At 45.6% G+C, this 16787-nt stretch overlaps 1 protein-coding gene across 6 annotated transcripts in view; it reads right to left on the bottom strand.

Annotated features, from left to right (window-relative positions):
* adck1 (aarF domain containing kinase 1) overlaps positions 1–16787 on the bottom strand; it is an 87190-nt gene that overhangs the window by 52221 nt on the left and 18182 nt on the right. For all 6 annotated transcript variants that reach the window (XM_041972309.1, XM_041972314.1, XM_041972312.1 and 3 more), the window contains exon 4: positions 4891–5094. In XM_041972309.1, coding sequence (XP_041828243.1) covers positions 4891–5094 — 204 coding nt within the window. The remainder of the gene's footprint in view (positions 1–4890; positions 5095–16787) is intronic.

The following is a 16787-nucleotide window of genomic DNA, read 5'->3' as shown; positions in this document are numbered from 1 at the left end:
TCTTTCTCCTTATTTCTTCCTCCTTATTTCTTCCTCCTTATTTCTTTCTCCTTATTTCTTCCTCCTTATTTCTTCCTCCTTATTTCGTTCTTCTTATTTCTTCCTCCCTATTTCTTTCTCCTTATTTCTTCCTCCTTATTTCTTTCTTCTTATTTCTTCCTCCTTATTTCTTCCTCCTTATTTCTTTCTTCTTATTTCTTCCTCCCTATTTCTTCCTCCTTATTTCTTCTTCCTTATTTCTTTCTCCTTATTTCTTCCTCCTTATTTCTTTCTCCTTATTTCTTTCTCCTTATTTCTTCCTCCTTATTTCTTCCTCCTTATTTCTTCCTCCTTATTTCTTCCTTCTTATTTCTTCTTCCTTATTTCTTTCTTCTTATTTCTTCCTCCCTATTTCTTTCTCCTTATTTCTTTCTTCTTATTTCTTCCTCCTTATTTCTTTCTTCTTATTTCTTCCTCCTTATTTCTTTCTCCCTATTTCTTTCTCCTTATTTCTTCCTCCTTATTTCTTCTTCCTTATTTCTTTCTCCTTATTTCTTCCTCCTTATTTCTTTCTTCTTATTTCTTCCTCCCTATTTCTTTCTCCTTATTTCTTCCTCCTTATTTCTTTCTTATTTCTTCCTCCTTATTTCTTTCTCCCTATTTCTTCCTCCTTATTTCTTCCTCCTTATTTCTTTCTTCTTATTTCTTCCTTCTTATTTCTTTCTTCTTATTTCTTCCTCCCTATTTCTTCCTCCTTATTTCTTCTTCCTTATTTCTTTGTCCTTATTTCTTCCTCCTTATTTCTTTCTTCTTATTTCTTCCTCCTTATTTCTTTCTCCCTATTTCTTCCTCCTTATTTCATCCTCCTTATTTCTTTCTTCTAATTTCTTCCTCCTTATTTCTTCCTCCCTATTTCTTCCTTCTTATTTCTTCCTCCTTATTTCTTCCTTCTTATTTATTCCTCCTTATTTCTTTCTTCTTATTTCTTCCTCCATATTTCTTCGCCCTTATTTCTTCCTCCTTATTTCTTCTTACTTATTTCTTTCTCCTTATTTCTTTCTCCTTATTTCTTCCTCCTTATTTCTTTCTTCTTATGTCTTCCTCCTTATTTCTTTCTCCTTATTTCCTCCTCCTTATTTCTTTCTTCTTATTTCTTCCTCCTTATTTCTTTCTTCTTATTTCTTCCTCCCTATTTCTTCCTCCTTATTTCTTCTTCCTTATTTGTTTCTCCTTATTTCTTCCTCCTTATTTCTTTCTCCTTATTTCTTCCTCCTTATTTCTTTCTCCTTATTTCTTCCTCCTTATTTCTTTCTTCTTATTTCTTCCTCCTTATTTCTTCCTCCCTATTTCTTCCTCTTTATTTCTTCTTCCTTATTTCCTCCTCCTTATTTCTTTCTCCTTATTTCTTCCTCCCTATTTCTTCCTCCTTATTTCTTTCTCCTTATTTCTTCCTCCCTATTTCTTCCTCCTTATTTCTTTCTCCTTATTTCTTCCTCCCTATTTCTTTCCTCTTATTTCTTTCTCCTTATTTCTTCCTCCTTATTTCTTTCTCCCTATTTCTTCCTCCTTATTTCTTTCTCCTTATTTCTTTCTCCTTATTTCTTCCTCCTTATTTCTTCCTCCCTATTTCTTTCTCCCTATTTCTTTCTTCTTATTTCTTCCTCCTTATTTCTTCCTACTTATTTCTTTCTTCTTATTTCTTCCTCCTTATTTCGTTCTCCCTATTTCTTCCTCCTTATTTCTTTCTCCTTATTTCTTCCTCCTTATTTCTTTCTTCTTATTTCTTCCTCCCTATTTCTTTCTCCCTATTTCTTTCTCCTTATTTCTTCCTCCTTATTTCTTTCTCCCTAATTCTTTCTCCTTATTTCTTTCTCCTTATTTCTTCCTCCTTATTTCTTCCTCCTTATTTCTTTCTCCTTATTTCTTTCTCCCTATTTCTTCCTCCTTATTTCTTCCTCCTTATTTCTTCCTCCTTATTTCTTCCTCCCTATTTCTTCCTCCTTATTTCTTCCTCCTTATTTCTTTCTCCTTATTTCCTCCTCCTTATTTCTTTCTCCTTATTTCTTTCTCCCTATTTCTTCCTCCTTATTTCTTCCTCCTTATTTCTTCCTCCCTATTTCTTCCTCCTAATTTCTTCCTCCTTATTTCTTCCTCCTTATTTCTTCCTCCGTATTTCTTCCTCCTTATTTCTTCCTCCTTATTTCTTTCTCCTTATTTCCTCCTCCTTATTTCTTCATCCTTATTTCTTTCTCCCTATTTCTTCCTCCTTATTTCTTCCTCCTTATTTCTTCTTCCTTATTTCTTCCGCCTTATTTCTTTCTCCCTATTTCTTTCTCCTTATTTCTTTCTTCTTATTTCTTCCTCCTTATTTCTTTCTCCTTATTTCTTCCTCCTTATTTCTTCCTCCTTATTTCGTTCTTCTTATTTCTTCCTCCCTATTTCTTTCTCCTTATTTCTTCCTCCTTATTTCTTTCTTCTTATTTCTTCCTCCTTATTTCTTCCTCCTTATTTCTTTCTTCTTATTTCTTCCTCCCTATTTCTTCCTCCTTATTTCTTCTTCCTTATTTCTTTCTCCTTATTTCTTTCTCCTTATTTCTTCCTCCTTATTTCTTTCTCCTTATTTCTTCTTCCTTATTTCTTCCTCCTTATTTCTTCCTCCTTATTTCTTCCTCCCTATTTCCTTCTCCTTATTTCTTCCTCCTTATTTCTTTCTTCTTATTTCTTCCTCCTTATTTCTTTCTTCTTATTTCTTTCTTCTTATTTCTTCCTCCCTATTTCTTCCTCCTTATGTCTTCTTCCTTATTTCTTTCTCCTTATTTCTTCCTCCTTATTTCTTCTTCCTTATTTCTTTCTCCTTATTTCTTCCTCCTTATTTCTTCCTCCCTATTTCTTTCTCCTTATTTCTTCCTCCTTATTTCTTTCTCCTTATTTCTTCCTCCTTATTTCTTTCTCCTTATTTCTTCCTCCTTATTTTTCTTCTTATTTCTTCCTCCCTATTTCTTTCTCCTTATTTCTTCCTCCTTATTTCTTTCTTCTTATTTCTTCCTCCTTATTTCTTTCTCCCTATTTCTTCCTCCTTATTTCTTTCTCCTTATTTCTTCCTCTTTATTTCTTCCTCCCTATTTCCTCCTCCTTATTTCTTTCTCCTTATTTCTTCCTCCCTATTTCTTCCTCCTTATTTCTTTCTCCTTATTTCTTCCTCCTTATTTCTTTCTCCTTATTTCTTCCTCCTTATTTCTTTCTCCTTATTTCTTCCTCCTTATTTCTTTCTCCTTATTTCTTCCTCCTTATTTCTTTCTTCTTATTTCTTCCTCCCTATTTCTTTCTCCTTATTTCTTCCTCCTTATTTCTTTCTTCTTATTTCTTCCTCCTTATTTCTTTCTCCCTATTTCTTCCTCCTTATTTCTTTCTCCTTATTTCTTCCTCCTTATTTCTTCCTCCCTATTTCTTTCTCCTTATTTCCTCCTCCTTATTTCTTTCTCCTTATTTCTTCCTCCCTATTTCTTCCTCCTTATTTCTTTCTCCTTATTTCTTCCTCCTTATTTCTTTCTCCTTATTTCTTCCTCCTTATTGCTTCCTCCTTATTTCTTCCTCCTTATTTCTTTCTCCCTATTTCTTCCTCCTTATTTCTTTCTCCTTATTTCTTCCTCCCTATTTCTTTCCTCTTATTTCTTTCTCCTTATTTCTTCCTCCTTATTTCTTTCTCCCTATTTCTTTCTCCTTATTTCTTTCTCCTTATTTCTTCCTCCTTATTTCTTCCTCCCTATTTCTTTCTCCCTATTTCTTTCTTCTTATTTCTTCCTCCTTATTTCTTCCTACTTATTTCTTTCTTCTTATTTCTTCCTCCTTATTTCTTTCTCCCTATTTCTTCCTCCTTATTTCTTTCTCCTTATTTCTTTCTCCTTATTTCTTCCTCCTTATTTCTTTCTTCTTATTTCTTCCTCCCTATTTCTTTCTCCCTATTTCTTTCTCCTTATTTCTTCCTCCTTATTTCTTTCTCCCTAATTCTTTCTCCTTATTTCTTTCTCCTTATTTCTTCCTCCTTATTTCTTCCTCCTTATTTCTTTCTCCTTATTTCTTTCTCCCTATTTCTTCCTCCTTATTTCTTCCTCCTTATTTCTTCCTCCCTATTTCTTCCTCCTTATTTCTTCCTCCTTATTTCTTCCTCCCTATTTCTTCCTCCTTATTTCTTTCTCCTTATTTCCTCCTCCTTATTTCTTTCTCCTTATTTCTTTCTCCCTATTTCTTCCTCCTTATTTCTTCCTCCTTATTTCTTCCTCCCTATTTCTTCCTCCTTATTTCTTCCTCCTTATTTCTTCCTCCTTATTTCTTCCTCCCTATTTCTTCCTCCTTATTTCTTCCTCCTTATTTCTTTCTCCTTATTTCCTCCTCCTTATTTCTTCCTCCTTATTTCTTTCTCCCTATTTCTTCCTCCTTATTTCTTCCTCCTTATTTCTTTCTCCTTATTTCTTTCTCCTTATTTCTTTCTCCTTATTTCTTCCTCCTTATTTCTTCCTCCTTATTTCTTCCCTATGTCTCATTGTTTATCAGCATTATTATTAATCTGATGAGAACAGAGATCATAATTCTGCTTTTTTTTTGTAGTTAATAATAATACTTTAAAATGACTTATTTTCTTCTTTCCATTAAGATATATTTGTCATTACTTATGCCATTTTTAGTTTTTTGTTATGACAACTAAGATCCTGATTTTATTTCAGTTATGTTATTAATATCACTGTTATTCTTATTTTATATGTTAGCATCTGGACTTTATCTGATCTGTTTTCACCTTGTTTGTCCAAGTATTACTTTTTTCTCCGTTTTTGTATGATGTGTTTGCATGAATAAAAAATGATTCCCACGTCAGCCGGTAGGGACCATGTGACCTGTCATGTGACCACCTCTCACCTCCTTTCCCAGATCTTCTCTGATGACCTGCTGGATCTCCTCCATGCTGCTCTGAGGAGCTCGGCTGTGGAGCACCTTCAGGGTGGAGGTGTACTCCTCAGGCAGCAGGTAGTCCAGAGCTCCGAGGTGCTGCCCCACCTTGATGAAAGTCCCCCGGTTGGCGCAGCACAGGTCCCGGAGCCGCTCAGCTGATCGCAGGTGGACCTGCCGGACAGGGAACGGGTCAGGTCTGCAGGAACACCTTTGTCCCCTAGCAACACGCGTTTTTACACTCATAAGCTGCTCAGAGATGGCGCTTTCACAACGAAATGAAGGCAAAACATTCACAGTGTCACTCCAGTACAAAGGAAGGAAATATATATGGGGACATTTTAATCAGGAGCGTAATTGTTTGCTTTGAGAACAGGATTTCTGGTTTTCACGCTCAAATATCATCTTGTTCTTTCTCAAAACTTCTGCTCTTTTTTTCCTCTCTCTTGGGTTGCTGAAAGATGAGGAAACCTTAAGCATCCTGGTGGCTGCAGGTGAACACGTCTACCTGGAGGAATTAAAGCACATTTATTTGCTCTTTTTGCTGCTGTGAATGTTCCGTAAAGGTCCGTAGTCCTGGGACCCCGGAGCAGGGAACAAAGGAACCCAACAACTCTGCAAACCCACGTCGACTTTCACCTCTTTTATTTAACGTTTTACTGGTGTTTTAAGGGTCTTTTTGTCTCATTTTCAGCGTTTTCTGCAGCGTAAAAACTGTCAGAGGAGGAAGAAGAAGCAGAAGTCTGGAAACCGGGAGTGGTTGTATTAACTCCGGTTTCCAGGAGTAAATACAACCACTCCCAGGAAACGCTGAGACGACTCATTTCACTCGGCTCTGAACGTTAAGAACAGGAGAACTGGAAAATCCCACTCAGCCCACGGCATTCTGGGAAACAATATCAGTTTCTTTATGTACCTGACTTTGAGCTTGGAGGCATCGTCACCATGAAACACAAAGAGTGTGTGTGTGTGTGTGTGTCCATTTGAACCAGCTGGAAGTGATAATGCTCATAGAGTTCCTCTCCTGAGACCAGAGCAAATAAAAAGGCGTGAAATTAGCTTCCCTTAACCCCTGACTCCCCCCTCCCTCCCCCGGCAGCCTCCCCCAGGACCGTTTGACATGAGTGTCATCTGGGTGATGATGACAAAGCAATGACAGAAACAAGCCACCAGAGACTCCAGATGAGACTTTCTGCTCAGAAACCATGATAGAGCCACAGCGCCACCTTCCTCCTGTTATCGTTTCAGGCTCGAAGGAATAAAATATAAAAGAAAGTTTGGTTCGCAGTTTTTATATTCAATCTAAATTCACCCTGATCAGTCTGATTCGTATAAAACATAATAAAAATTATATATTTAATTTTTTATACCCAGTCTGACTTGAAGTAATCAATAGTAAAATAAAAATTATTCTATTTATTATATAAACATAATGAATTTATGGATGATAGTTATAAATGGAGAGTAATAAAAGGAAATTAAAGGCCTGGGTGTGACTCCCCCCACACACACATACAGAACAAGGTAACAAACAACACCACTCAGAGGTCTGGGGAACGATTATTATTATTATATTATTACAACGATTAGCAGAAAAAGCCGTCTGTATCAGACACATCAGGCATCTTTATTATAAAAAATTCTCTCTTTTTACAATCAGAATGACTTCAGCTTGACGACCTGGGTCATTACCACACGGCAGAGATGCTGTTAGCAGTTAGCATCAAACACCTGCTCAGCCACAGAGACGCAGGCAGTTCACAGGAGACACAAAATTCAACATGAACTTGGTTAGAAGCACAAGGAAGACTTTAACTGTGGGACAGACTGGGGGACAAACACAGGAAATATCCATCCAGTGGATGTATGGGCAGTGGACAAGAGGTCGAGTAGACATGTGGTGGAGTGGACAGTGGTGGAGTGGACAGTGGCGGAGTGGACAGTGGTGGAGTGGACAGTGGCGGAGTGGACATGTGGTGGAGTGGACAGTGGCGGAGTGGACATGTGGTGGAGTGGACAGTGGTGGAGTGGACAGTGGCGGAGTGGACAGTGGCGGAGTGGACATCTGGTGGAGTGGACAGTGGCGGAGTGGACATGTGGTGGAGTGGAGATGTGGTGGAGTGGACAGTGGCGGAGTGGACATGTGGTGGAGTGGACAGTGGTGGAGTGGACAGTGGCGGAGTGGACATGTGGTGGAGTGGACAGTGGTGGAGTGGACAGTGGCGGAGTGGACATGTGGTGGAGTGGACAGTGGCGGAGTGGACATGTGGTGGAGTGGACAGTGGTGGAGTGGACAGTGGCGGAGTGGACATGTGGTGGAGTGGACAGTGGCGGAGTGGACATGTGGTGGAGTGGACAGTGGTGGAGTGGACAGTGGCGGAGTGGACATGTGGTGGAGTGGACAGTGGCGGAGTGGACATGTGGTGGAGTGGACAGTGGTGGAGTGGACAGTGGCGGAGTGGACATGTGGTGGAGTGGACATGTGGTGGAGTGGAGATGTGGTGGAGTGGACAGTGGCGGAGTGGACATGTGGTGGAGTGGAGATGTGGTGGAGTGGACATGTGGTGGAGTGGACAGTGGCGGAGTGGACATGTGGCGGAGTGGACATGTGGCGGAGTGGACATGTGGTGGAGTGGAGATGTGGTGGAGTGGACATGTGGTGGAGTGGACAGTGGCGGAGTGGACATGTGGCGGAGTGGACATGTGGCGGAGTGGACAGTGGCGGAGTGGACATGTGGTGGAGTGGAGATGTGGTGGAGTGGACATGTGGCGGAGTGGACATGTGGCGGAGTGGACAGTGGCGGAGTGGACAGTGGTGGAGTGGACAGTGGCGGAGTGGACAGTGGTGGAGTGGACATGTGGTGGAGTGGACAGTGGCGGAGTGGACAGTGGCGGAGTGGACAGTGGTGGAGTGGACATGTGGTGGAGTGGACAGTGGTGGAGTGGACATGTGGTGGAGTGGACATGTGGTGGAGTGGACAGTGGTGGAGTGGACATGTGGTGGAGTGGACAGTGGTGGAGTGGACTGAATGAAGCTGTTTATTGCTGATGCTGACGATCAGCTGCTTGGCCGTCACGGGGGGTGCAGCGGCACACGTTCATGCTGAGATTAAACCTGTGTTTTCACTGCTGCTGGTCCATCAGAGGACGAGGAAAGTCCTGCAGGGCGGACCAAGGCCCTCGCTGGGCCTCTGAGACAGAGCGACCCCGTCACAGTAAAACCAGAGGAAGATGCGATGAAGAGCGAAGAGGAGGAGGAGGGGGAGGAAGAGGAGGAGGACGAAGAGGAGGAGGAGGAGGGAGCCACAGTTAATTTCATGCTCTGTATTTTAGTGTCATGCTTCAGCAAACATGACACTAAAACGGCAGAAACCTCCACCATGAGCAGGAGGAGGAGGAAGAGGAGGAGGAGGAGGGGTGAGAAGAAGACAAAAAGGAGGAAGTGGAGGAAGAGGATAAGGAAGAGGATGAGGAGCAGGAGGAGGTAGAGGAAGAGGAGGAGGAAGTGGAGGATGATGAGAAGGAGGAGAGAGAGGAGAATGAGAAGGAAGAGGAGGAGGAGGGGGAAGAAGAAAACAAAGAGGAGGAGGAGGAAGAGGAGAAGACAAAGAGGAGAAGAGGAGGATGAGGAAGGGGAGGAGGAGGATTAGGAGGAAGATGAGGAGGACAAGGAGGATGAGGAGGAGGAGAAGGAGGGGTGAGAGGAAGACAAACAGGAGGAAGTGGAGGACGAGGATAAGGAAGAGGACTAGGAGGATGAGGACGAGGAAGAGGAGGAGGACGAGGAGGAAGAGGAGGAGGAGGAGCAGGAGGAGGTAGAGGAAGAGGAGGAGGAAGTGGAGGATGACAAGGAGTAAGAGGAGCAGGAGGAGGAGGAATAGGAGGAGGAGGAGCAGGAGGAGGTAGAGGAAGAGGAGGAGGAAGTGGAGGACGACAAGGAGGAGAAGAGGAGGGGGAAAAGGAGGAGGAGGACGGGAAGGAAGTGGAGGACGATGAGAAGGAGAAGAGAGAGGAGGAGGATAAGGAAGAGGACGAGGACGAGGAAGAGGAGGAGGAAGAGTAGGATGAGGAAGAAGAGGAGGAGGGGGAAGAAGCAAACAAAGAGGAGGAGGAGGAAGAGGAGAAGACAAAGAGGAGAAGAGGAGGAGGAGGAAGGGGAGGAGGAGGATGAGGAGGAAGATGAGGAGGACAAGGAGGATGAGGAGGAGCAGAAGGAGGGGTGAGAGGAAGACAAACAGGAGGAAGTGGATGAGGAAGAGGAGAAAGACAAAGAGGAGGACGAGGAGGAGGAAGAGGAGGAGGAAGAGGATGAGGAAGAGGAGAAAGACAAAGAGGAGGAAGAGGAGGAGGAAAAGGAGAAAGACAAAGAGGAAGACGAGGAGGAGGAAGAGGATGAGGAAGAGGAGAAAGACAAACAGTAGGAAGAGGAGGAGGAGAAAGGCAAAGAGGAGGAGGAAGACGAGAAAGACAAAGAGGAAGACAAACAGGAGGAAGAGGATGAGGAAGAGGAGAAAGACAAAGAGGAGGAAGAGGAGGAGAAAGACAAAGAGGAGGAAGAGGAGGAGGAAGAGGAGAAAGACAAAGAGGAGGACGAGGAGGAGGAAGAGGATCAGTATGAATCTGTCCCGTCGAACAGACCACAGTGGAAACTGCAGCTCACCAGTTCTGTTTAAATAAATACATTTGAATTAAATTTGGATTAAAATAAATTTAAAAAATTGTTTGTTTGTTTGTTTTTTTTTTTAGATAAATAAAAAACATCTGAGCTGCCACAGGCCAGAGATCAGGCTGGTGAAAACTGTTTTGTGTCCTGGGACTCACACACGTGTAAAACCCTGAGATGCTTCCTCTGATACGCTGGCCGGGTTTATTTAAGAGAAAACACTTTAAATGTGCTGATTTCATGGAAGGAAGTTTTCCCACAAATGTAGGATAAGAAGTGTAGAAAGTGATTTTCTGTGCAGCCACCAGCTCCACCTTTATTTCTGACTCACTTTTATTCCCAGACGTGAGACGATGGACCAGCTGAGTTGGGTCCGATTTTAACACATTCAGGAGGCCAGCGGGAAAACCGGGAAACAAGTCTGATACGGCGCTGACATCACTTTCATCAGAGTTTTATCAGCTGGGCGGGACGCGATGAAAACAGCCCCTGCTGGCGTAAAAGAGCTCAGACGGGAAACATTCAGGCTGCTTCCAGAGGGCTCGGCTGTCAGCGAACGACGTTGTTTTAATCTATACTGAGGAAAGCAGAGCGATGCTGGACAGCGGTTGTGTACCTGAATGCTCTAACCATGGAGGCCATCAGGGAATAAGTGTTCACCGCTTTCCCTGAACAGACACCAGCGAGCCCTGACAGGAGTCCGCCATGTTTACGGCATGTCAGTGAAAGCATCACTGACCCACTGATTCCGTACATTCATTAACTCTGCAGCTGAATGAATTAGCATCATTAGCTACGTCTACATGGACAGTGTGTCATCTATCTGACTGAAATCCATCTGATTCCAGCTGACATGTTTACCAATCAGTGATCCGATCAGTTTTATGTATATGATGGACAGATTTAATGCCATCGTAATGTGAGAATGTCTCATTCAGACCTCTGAAATCCACCAGTACACGGCCTATGCTGGTTCATTCCATCAGCTTTGCAGCATCTTGAATTTCTTCGCTAGCAAGGTGAGATAAGCAGATCAGAACAAGCTTTGTTAATAATTTATTTCTTCAGCTTCCTCTTTTCTGCCTCTTTGCAGGACATTTGACCCGAGTTTTACAGATGACTCGTGCTGATTGGGTATGAAAATGCATGCAGAGACTCTCCTCGCCCTCCAGATGCAGCTGCACGCAGGCAACATGCAAAAAACTTACAAACCTCGGACACACTCAAGCTACCCTGCAACCATGAACTTAAACAAGCAGTACAGAAAAACGGACGGACAGAGGGATGATGGATGGACAGACGGATGGATGGATGAACGATCAGAGGGATGGATGGATGGATGGAGGGACGGATGGATGAACGGTCGGAGGGACAGATGGATGGATAGAGGGATTGTCGGAGGGACGGATGGATGAACGGTCGGAGGAACACATGGATGGATGGATGAACAATCGAAGGGATGGATGAACAGTCGGAGGGACAGATGGACGGTCGGAGGGACGGATGGATGGATGGATGGATGGAGGGAAAGACGAATGGATGGACAGACGGATGGATGGGTGAACGGTCGGAGAGATAGATGAATGGATGGATGGACAATCAGAGGGACGGACGGAGGGACGGATGGACGGACGGATGGATGGATGGATGGATGGATGGATGGATGGATGGATGGATTGATGGATGGATGGATGGACGATCAGAGGGACGGTCGGAGGGACGGATGGATGGATGGATGGATGGAGGGAAAGACGAATGGATGGACAGACGGATGGATGGGTGAACGGTCGGAGAGATAGATGAATGGATGGATGGACAATCAGAGGGACGGACGGAGGGACGGATGGACGGACGGATGGATGGATGGATGGATGGATGGATGGATGGATGGATGGATGGATTGATGGATGGATGGACGATCAGAGGGACGGTCGGAGGGACAGATGGAAGGAAAGATGGATGGATGGATGGATGGATGGAGGGACAGACGAATGGATGGACAGACGGATGAATGGGTGAACGGTCGGAGAGATAGATGAATGGATGGATGGACAATCAGAGGGACGGTCGGAGGGATGGATGGATGGATGGATGGATGGATGGATAGATGGATGTATGGACGATCAGAGGGAAGGTCGGAGGGACGGATGGATGGACAGACGGATGGATGGATGAACGATCAGAGGGATGGATGGATGGATGGAGGGACGGATGGATGAACGGTCGGAGGGACAGATGGATGGATAGAGGGATTGTCGGAGGGACGGATGGATGAACGGTCGGAGGAACACATGGATGGATGGATGAACAATCGAAGGGATGGATGAACAGTCGGAGGGACAGATGGACGGTCGGAGGGACGGATGGATGGATGGAGGGAAAGACGAATGGATGGACAGACGGATGGATGGGTGAACGGTCGGAGAGATAGATGAATGGATGGATGGACAATCAGAGGGACGGACGGAGGGACGGATGGACGGACGGATGGATGGATGGATGGATGGATGGATGGATGGATGGATTGATGGATGGATGGATGGACGATCAGAGGGACGGTCGGAGGGACGGATGGATGGATGGATGGATGGAGGGAAAGACGAATGGATGGACAGACGGATGGATGGGTGAACGGTCGGAGAGATAGATGAATGGATGGATGGACAATCAGAGGGACGGACGGAGGGACGGATGGACGGACGGATGGATGGATGGATGGATGGATGGATGGATGGATGGACGATCAGAGGGACGGTCGGAGGGACAGATGGAAGGAAAGATGGATGGATGGAGGGACAGACGAATGGATGGACAGACGGATGAATGGGTGAACGGTCGGAGAGATAGATGAATGGATGGATGGACAATCAGAGGGACGGTCGGAGGGATGGATGGATGGATGGATGGATGGATAGATGGATGTATGGACGATCAGAGGGACGGTCGGAGGGACGGATGGATGGACAGACGGATGGATGGATGAACGATCAGAGGGATGGATGGATGGATGGAGGGACGGATGGATGAACGGTCGGAGGGACAGATGGATGGATAGAGGGATTGTCGGAGGGACGGATGGATGAACGGTCGGAGGAACACATGGATGGATGGATGAACAATCGAAGGGATGGATGGATGAACAGTCGGAGGGACAGATGGATGGATGGAGGGACGGTCGGAGGGATGGATGGATGGATAGAAGGATGAACGGTCGGAGGGACGGATGGATGGATGGGTGGAGAGACAGATGGATGGATGGATGAATGGTCAGAGGGACAGATGGATGGATGGATGGATGGATGGATGGAAAGACGGATGGATGGATGGGTGAACGGTCGGAAGGACGAATGGATGGATGGATGAACAGTTGGAGGGACGGATGGATGAACGGTTGGAGGGACAGATGGATGGATGGATGGATGAACGGTTGGAGGGATGGATGGATGAACGGTTAGAGGGACAGATGGATGGATGGATGGATGAACGGTCGGAGGGACAGATGGATGGATGGATGAATGGTCGGACAGACAAATGGATGGATGGATGGAGGGATAGACGGATGGATGGATGGATGGATGGATGACCAGTTGGAGGGATGGATGGATGAACGGTTAGAGGGACAGATGGATGATGGATGGATGAATGGTCAGACAGACAAATGGATGGATGGATGGAGGGATAGACGGATGGATGGTTGAACGGTCGGAAGGACGGACAGATGGGTGGATGGATGGAGGGACGATCGGAGGGACGGATGGATGGATGGATGGATGATGAATGGATTTACGGTCAGAGGGACAGATGGATGGATAGAAGGATGGTCGAAGGGACGGATGGATGAACGGTCGGAGGGACAGATGGATGGATAGAAGGCTGGTCGAAGGGATGGATGGATGAACGATCGGAGGGATGGATGAATGGATGGATGGATGGATGAACAGTCGGCGGGATAGATGGATGGATGGATGAACGATCGGAGGGATGGATGAATGGATGGATGGATGGATGAACGGTCAGAGGGACAGATGGATGGATGGATGGATGGATGAACGGTTGAAGGGACAGACAGATGGATGGATGGATGGATGGATGGATGGAGGGACGGATGGATGAACGGTCGGAGGGACAGATGGATGAAGGATGGTCGAAGGGACAGATGGATGGATAGAGGGATGGTCGGAGGGACGGATGGATGAACAGTCGGAGGGACAGAAGGATGGATGGATGAACAATCGAAGGGATGGATGGATGAACAGTCGGAGGGACAGATGGATGGATGGAGGGACAGTCGGAGGGACGGATGGAGGGACGGTCGTAGGGATGGATGGATGGATGGAGAAACGGATGGATGGATGGATGGATGGATGGATGGATAAATGGTCAGAGGGACAGATGGATGGATGGATGGAAAGACGGATGGATGGATGGGTGAACGGTCGGAAGGACGAATGGATGGATGGATGAACAGTTGGAGGGATGGATGGATGGATGGATGGATGGATGAACGGTTGGAGGGATGGATGGATGAACGGTTAGAGGGACAGATGGATGGATGGATGGATGAACGGTCGGAGGGACAGATGGATGGATGGATGATGGATGGATGAATGGTCGGACAGACAAATGGATGGATGGATGGAGGGATAGACGGATGGAGGGTTGAACGGTCAGAAGGACGGACAGATGGGTGGATAGATAGAGGGACGATCGGAGGGACGGATGGATGGATGGATGGACAGACGGATGGATTTACGGTCAGAGGGACAGATGGATGGATGGATGAACGGTCGGAGGGACAGATGGATGGATAGAAGGATGGTCGAAGGGACGGATGGATGAACGGTCAGAGGGCAGATGGATGGATGGATGAACAATCGGAGGGATGGATGAATGGATGGATGGATGGATGGATGAACAGTCGGAGGGATGGATGAATGGATGGATGGATGGATGAACAGTCGGAGGGACAGACGGATGGATGGATGGATGAACGGTCAGAGGGACAGATGGATGGATTGATGAACAGTCGGAGGGACAGATGGATGGATGGAGGGACAGTCGGAGGGATGGATGGACGGTCGTAGGGACGGTGGATGGATGGATGATGGATGGATGGATGAACGGTCGGACGGACAGATGGATGGATGGAGGGACGGTCGGAGGGACGGATGGATGGAAGGATGGATGATGGATGGATGGAGAGACGGATTGATGGATGGATGGATAGATGAACGGTTGGAGGGACAGATGGATGGATGGATGGATGGCTGAACGGTCGGAGGGACAGATGGCTGATGGATGGATGGAGAGACGGACTGATGGATGGATGGATAGATGAACGGTCGGAGGGACGGATGGATGAACGGTTGGAGGGACAGATGGATGGATAGAAGGATGGATGGATGGATGGATGAACGGTCGGAGGGACAGATGGATGATGAATGGATGGAGGGACGGATGGATGGATGGAGGGACGGTTGGAGGGACGGACACCAGCTGGGTGTTTGCAGGCGGAGTCCGGAAACATCCGAACCAAGAAAACGTCCAGAATTACTGGACTCCTGACAGCTGATGTCAGGAGTATGTAGCCATTGCTGTTCAACTGCTTCACTTTTCGTTCCATTCATTGATCCATTTAAACCTGCCTGATTCCTCCCAGAGTTCCAGAAGTGATGGATCTCAGACCGGTTTGTCAGACCGACGTGGACATGGAGAGCCTTCATACGCATCGAAGGAAGACCGAAACAAAACCTGCAAAGAGTCGTCATGGAACATATCAAATCTGTCCTCCCCTCCTCCTTGGACCCCTTCCAGTTTGCATATCGGCCCAACCGCTCGACCGATGATGCCACCTCCACTGCCCTGCAAGCTACCCTCACTCACCTGGACTCAACAAACTCATACGCCAGAATGCTGTTTATTGATTTTAGCTCAGCATTCAACACAATCATCCCCCAACAGTTCGTTGAACCCATCAACGCCTCTACTTCCTCCGTAAGCTGAGAAGAGCTAGAGCCCCGGCCCCCATCATGCAGACCTTCTACAGAGGCACTGTGGAAAGCATCCTGTCCAGCTCCATCACAGTGTGCTACGCCTCCTGCACCGCGTCCTGCCGCAAGACCTCCAGCGCATTGTGAGAACAGCCGAGAAGATCATCGGTGCCCCTCTCCCCTCCCTCTACGACATCTAATGCACCCGCCTGACCCGCAAAGCTCTCAGCATTGCTGGTGACCCCACCCACCCGTCACACAGCCTCTTCAGTCTGCTGCCTTCAGGGAGGAGACTGCGGAGTCTCAGCGCCAGGACCAGCAGACTGAAGGACAGCTTCTTCCACCAGGCTGTCAGGATGCTGAACTCACTCCCTGCCCTGCCCCCCTGCCCCCCCCCCCCCTCGCTGCTCCCTGCCCACAAAACCTCCAGACTCTGAACCCGCCACCCATCAACTGAACTGTTTATGGACACTTAACTTACCAGTATATAAGCTAAACCTACACAACTGCCATGCCATTTGCACCACTGTGTTCATTTTGCAGTATCTGGTTTTCCTTAACCAATGTTGCTGCTACTTGTGCCTTTTTCATTATTTATATTTCTTGTTTTTATTCCTTTTATATAGCTTAATATAGTTTTTTATATATAGTATAGCAAAGCAGAGACATTTTCTTTTACTTAAAGATGTATGTTAAATGTTTATTGTCTGCACCTTGGGTCTGAGTGAAACACAATTTCGATCCTCTGTATGTCTTGTACATATTGCAGAATTGACAAATGAAGTGACTTTGACAACAACACAGTAAATAAAGACCCAGCTAACACAAACAACAACACAGTAAATAAAGACACAGCTAACACAAACAACAACACAGTAAATAAAGACACAGCTAACACAAACAACAACAACACAGTAAATAAAGACACAGCTAACACAAACAACAACAACACAGTAAATAAAGACCCAGCTAACACAAACAACAACAACACAGTAAATAAAGACCCAGCTAACACAAACAACAACACAGTAAATAAAGACACAGCTAACACAAACAACAACAACACAGTAAATAAAGACCCAGCTAACACAAACAACAACACAGTAAATAAAGACACAGCTAACACAAACAACAACACAGTAAATAAAGACACAGCTAACACAAACAACAACAACACAGTAAATAAAGACACAGCTAACACAAACAACAACAAC

Source organism: Melanotaenia boesemani, chromosome 20 (genome assembly GCF_017639745.1).
Source record: "Melanotaenia boesemani isolate fMelBoe1 chromosome 20, fMelBoe1.pri, whole genome shotgun sequence".
In the NCBI taxonomy this organism is placed as follows: domain Eukaryota; kingdom Metazoa; phylum Chordata; class Actinopteri; order Atheriniformes; family Melanotaeniidae; genus Melanotaenia; species Melanotaenia boesemani.
Note: the sequence above shows the minus strand (reverse complement) of the source record. Positions and strands in the feature narration are given on the sequence as shown.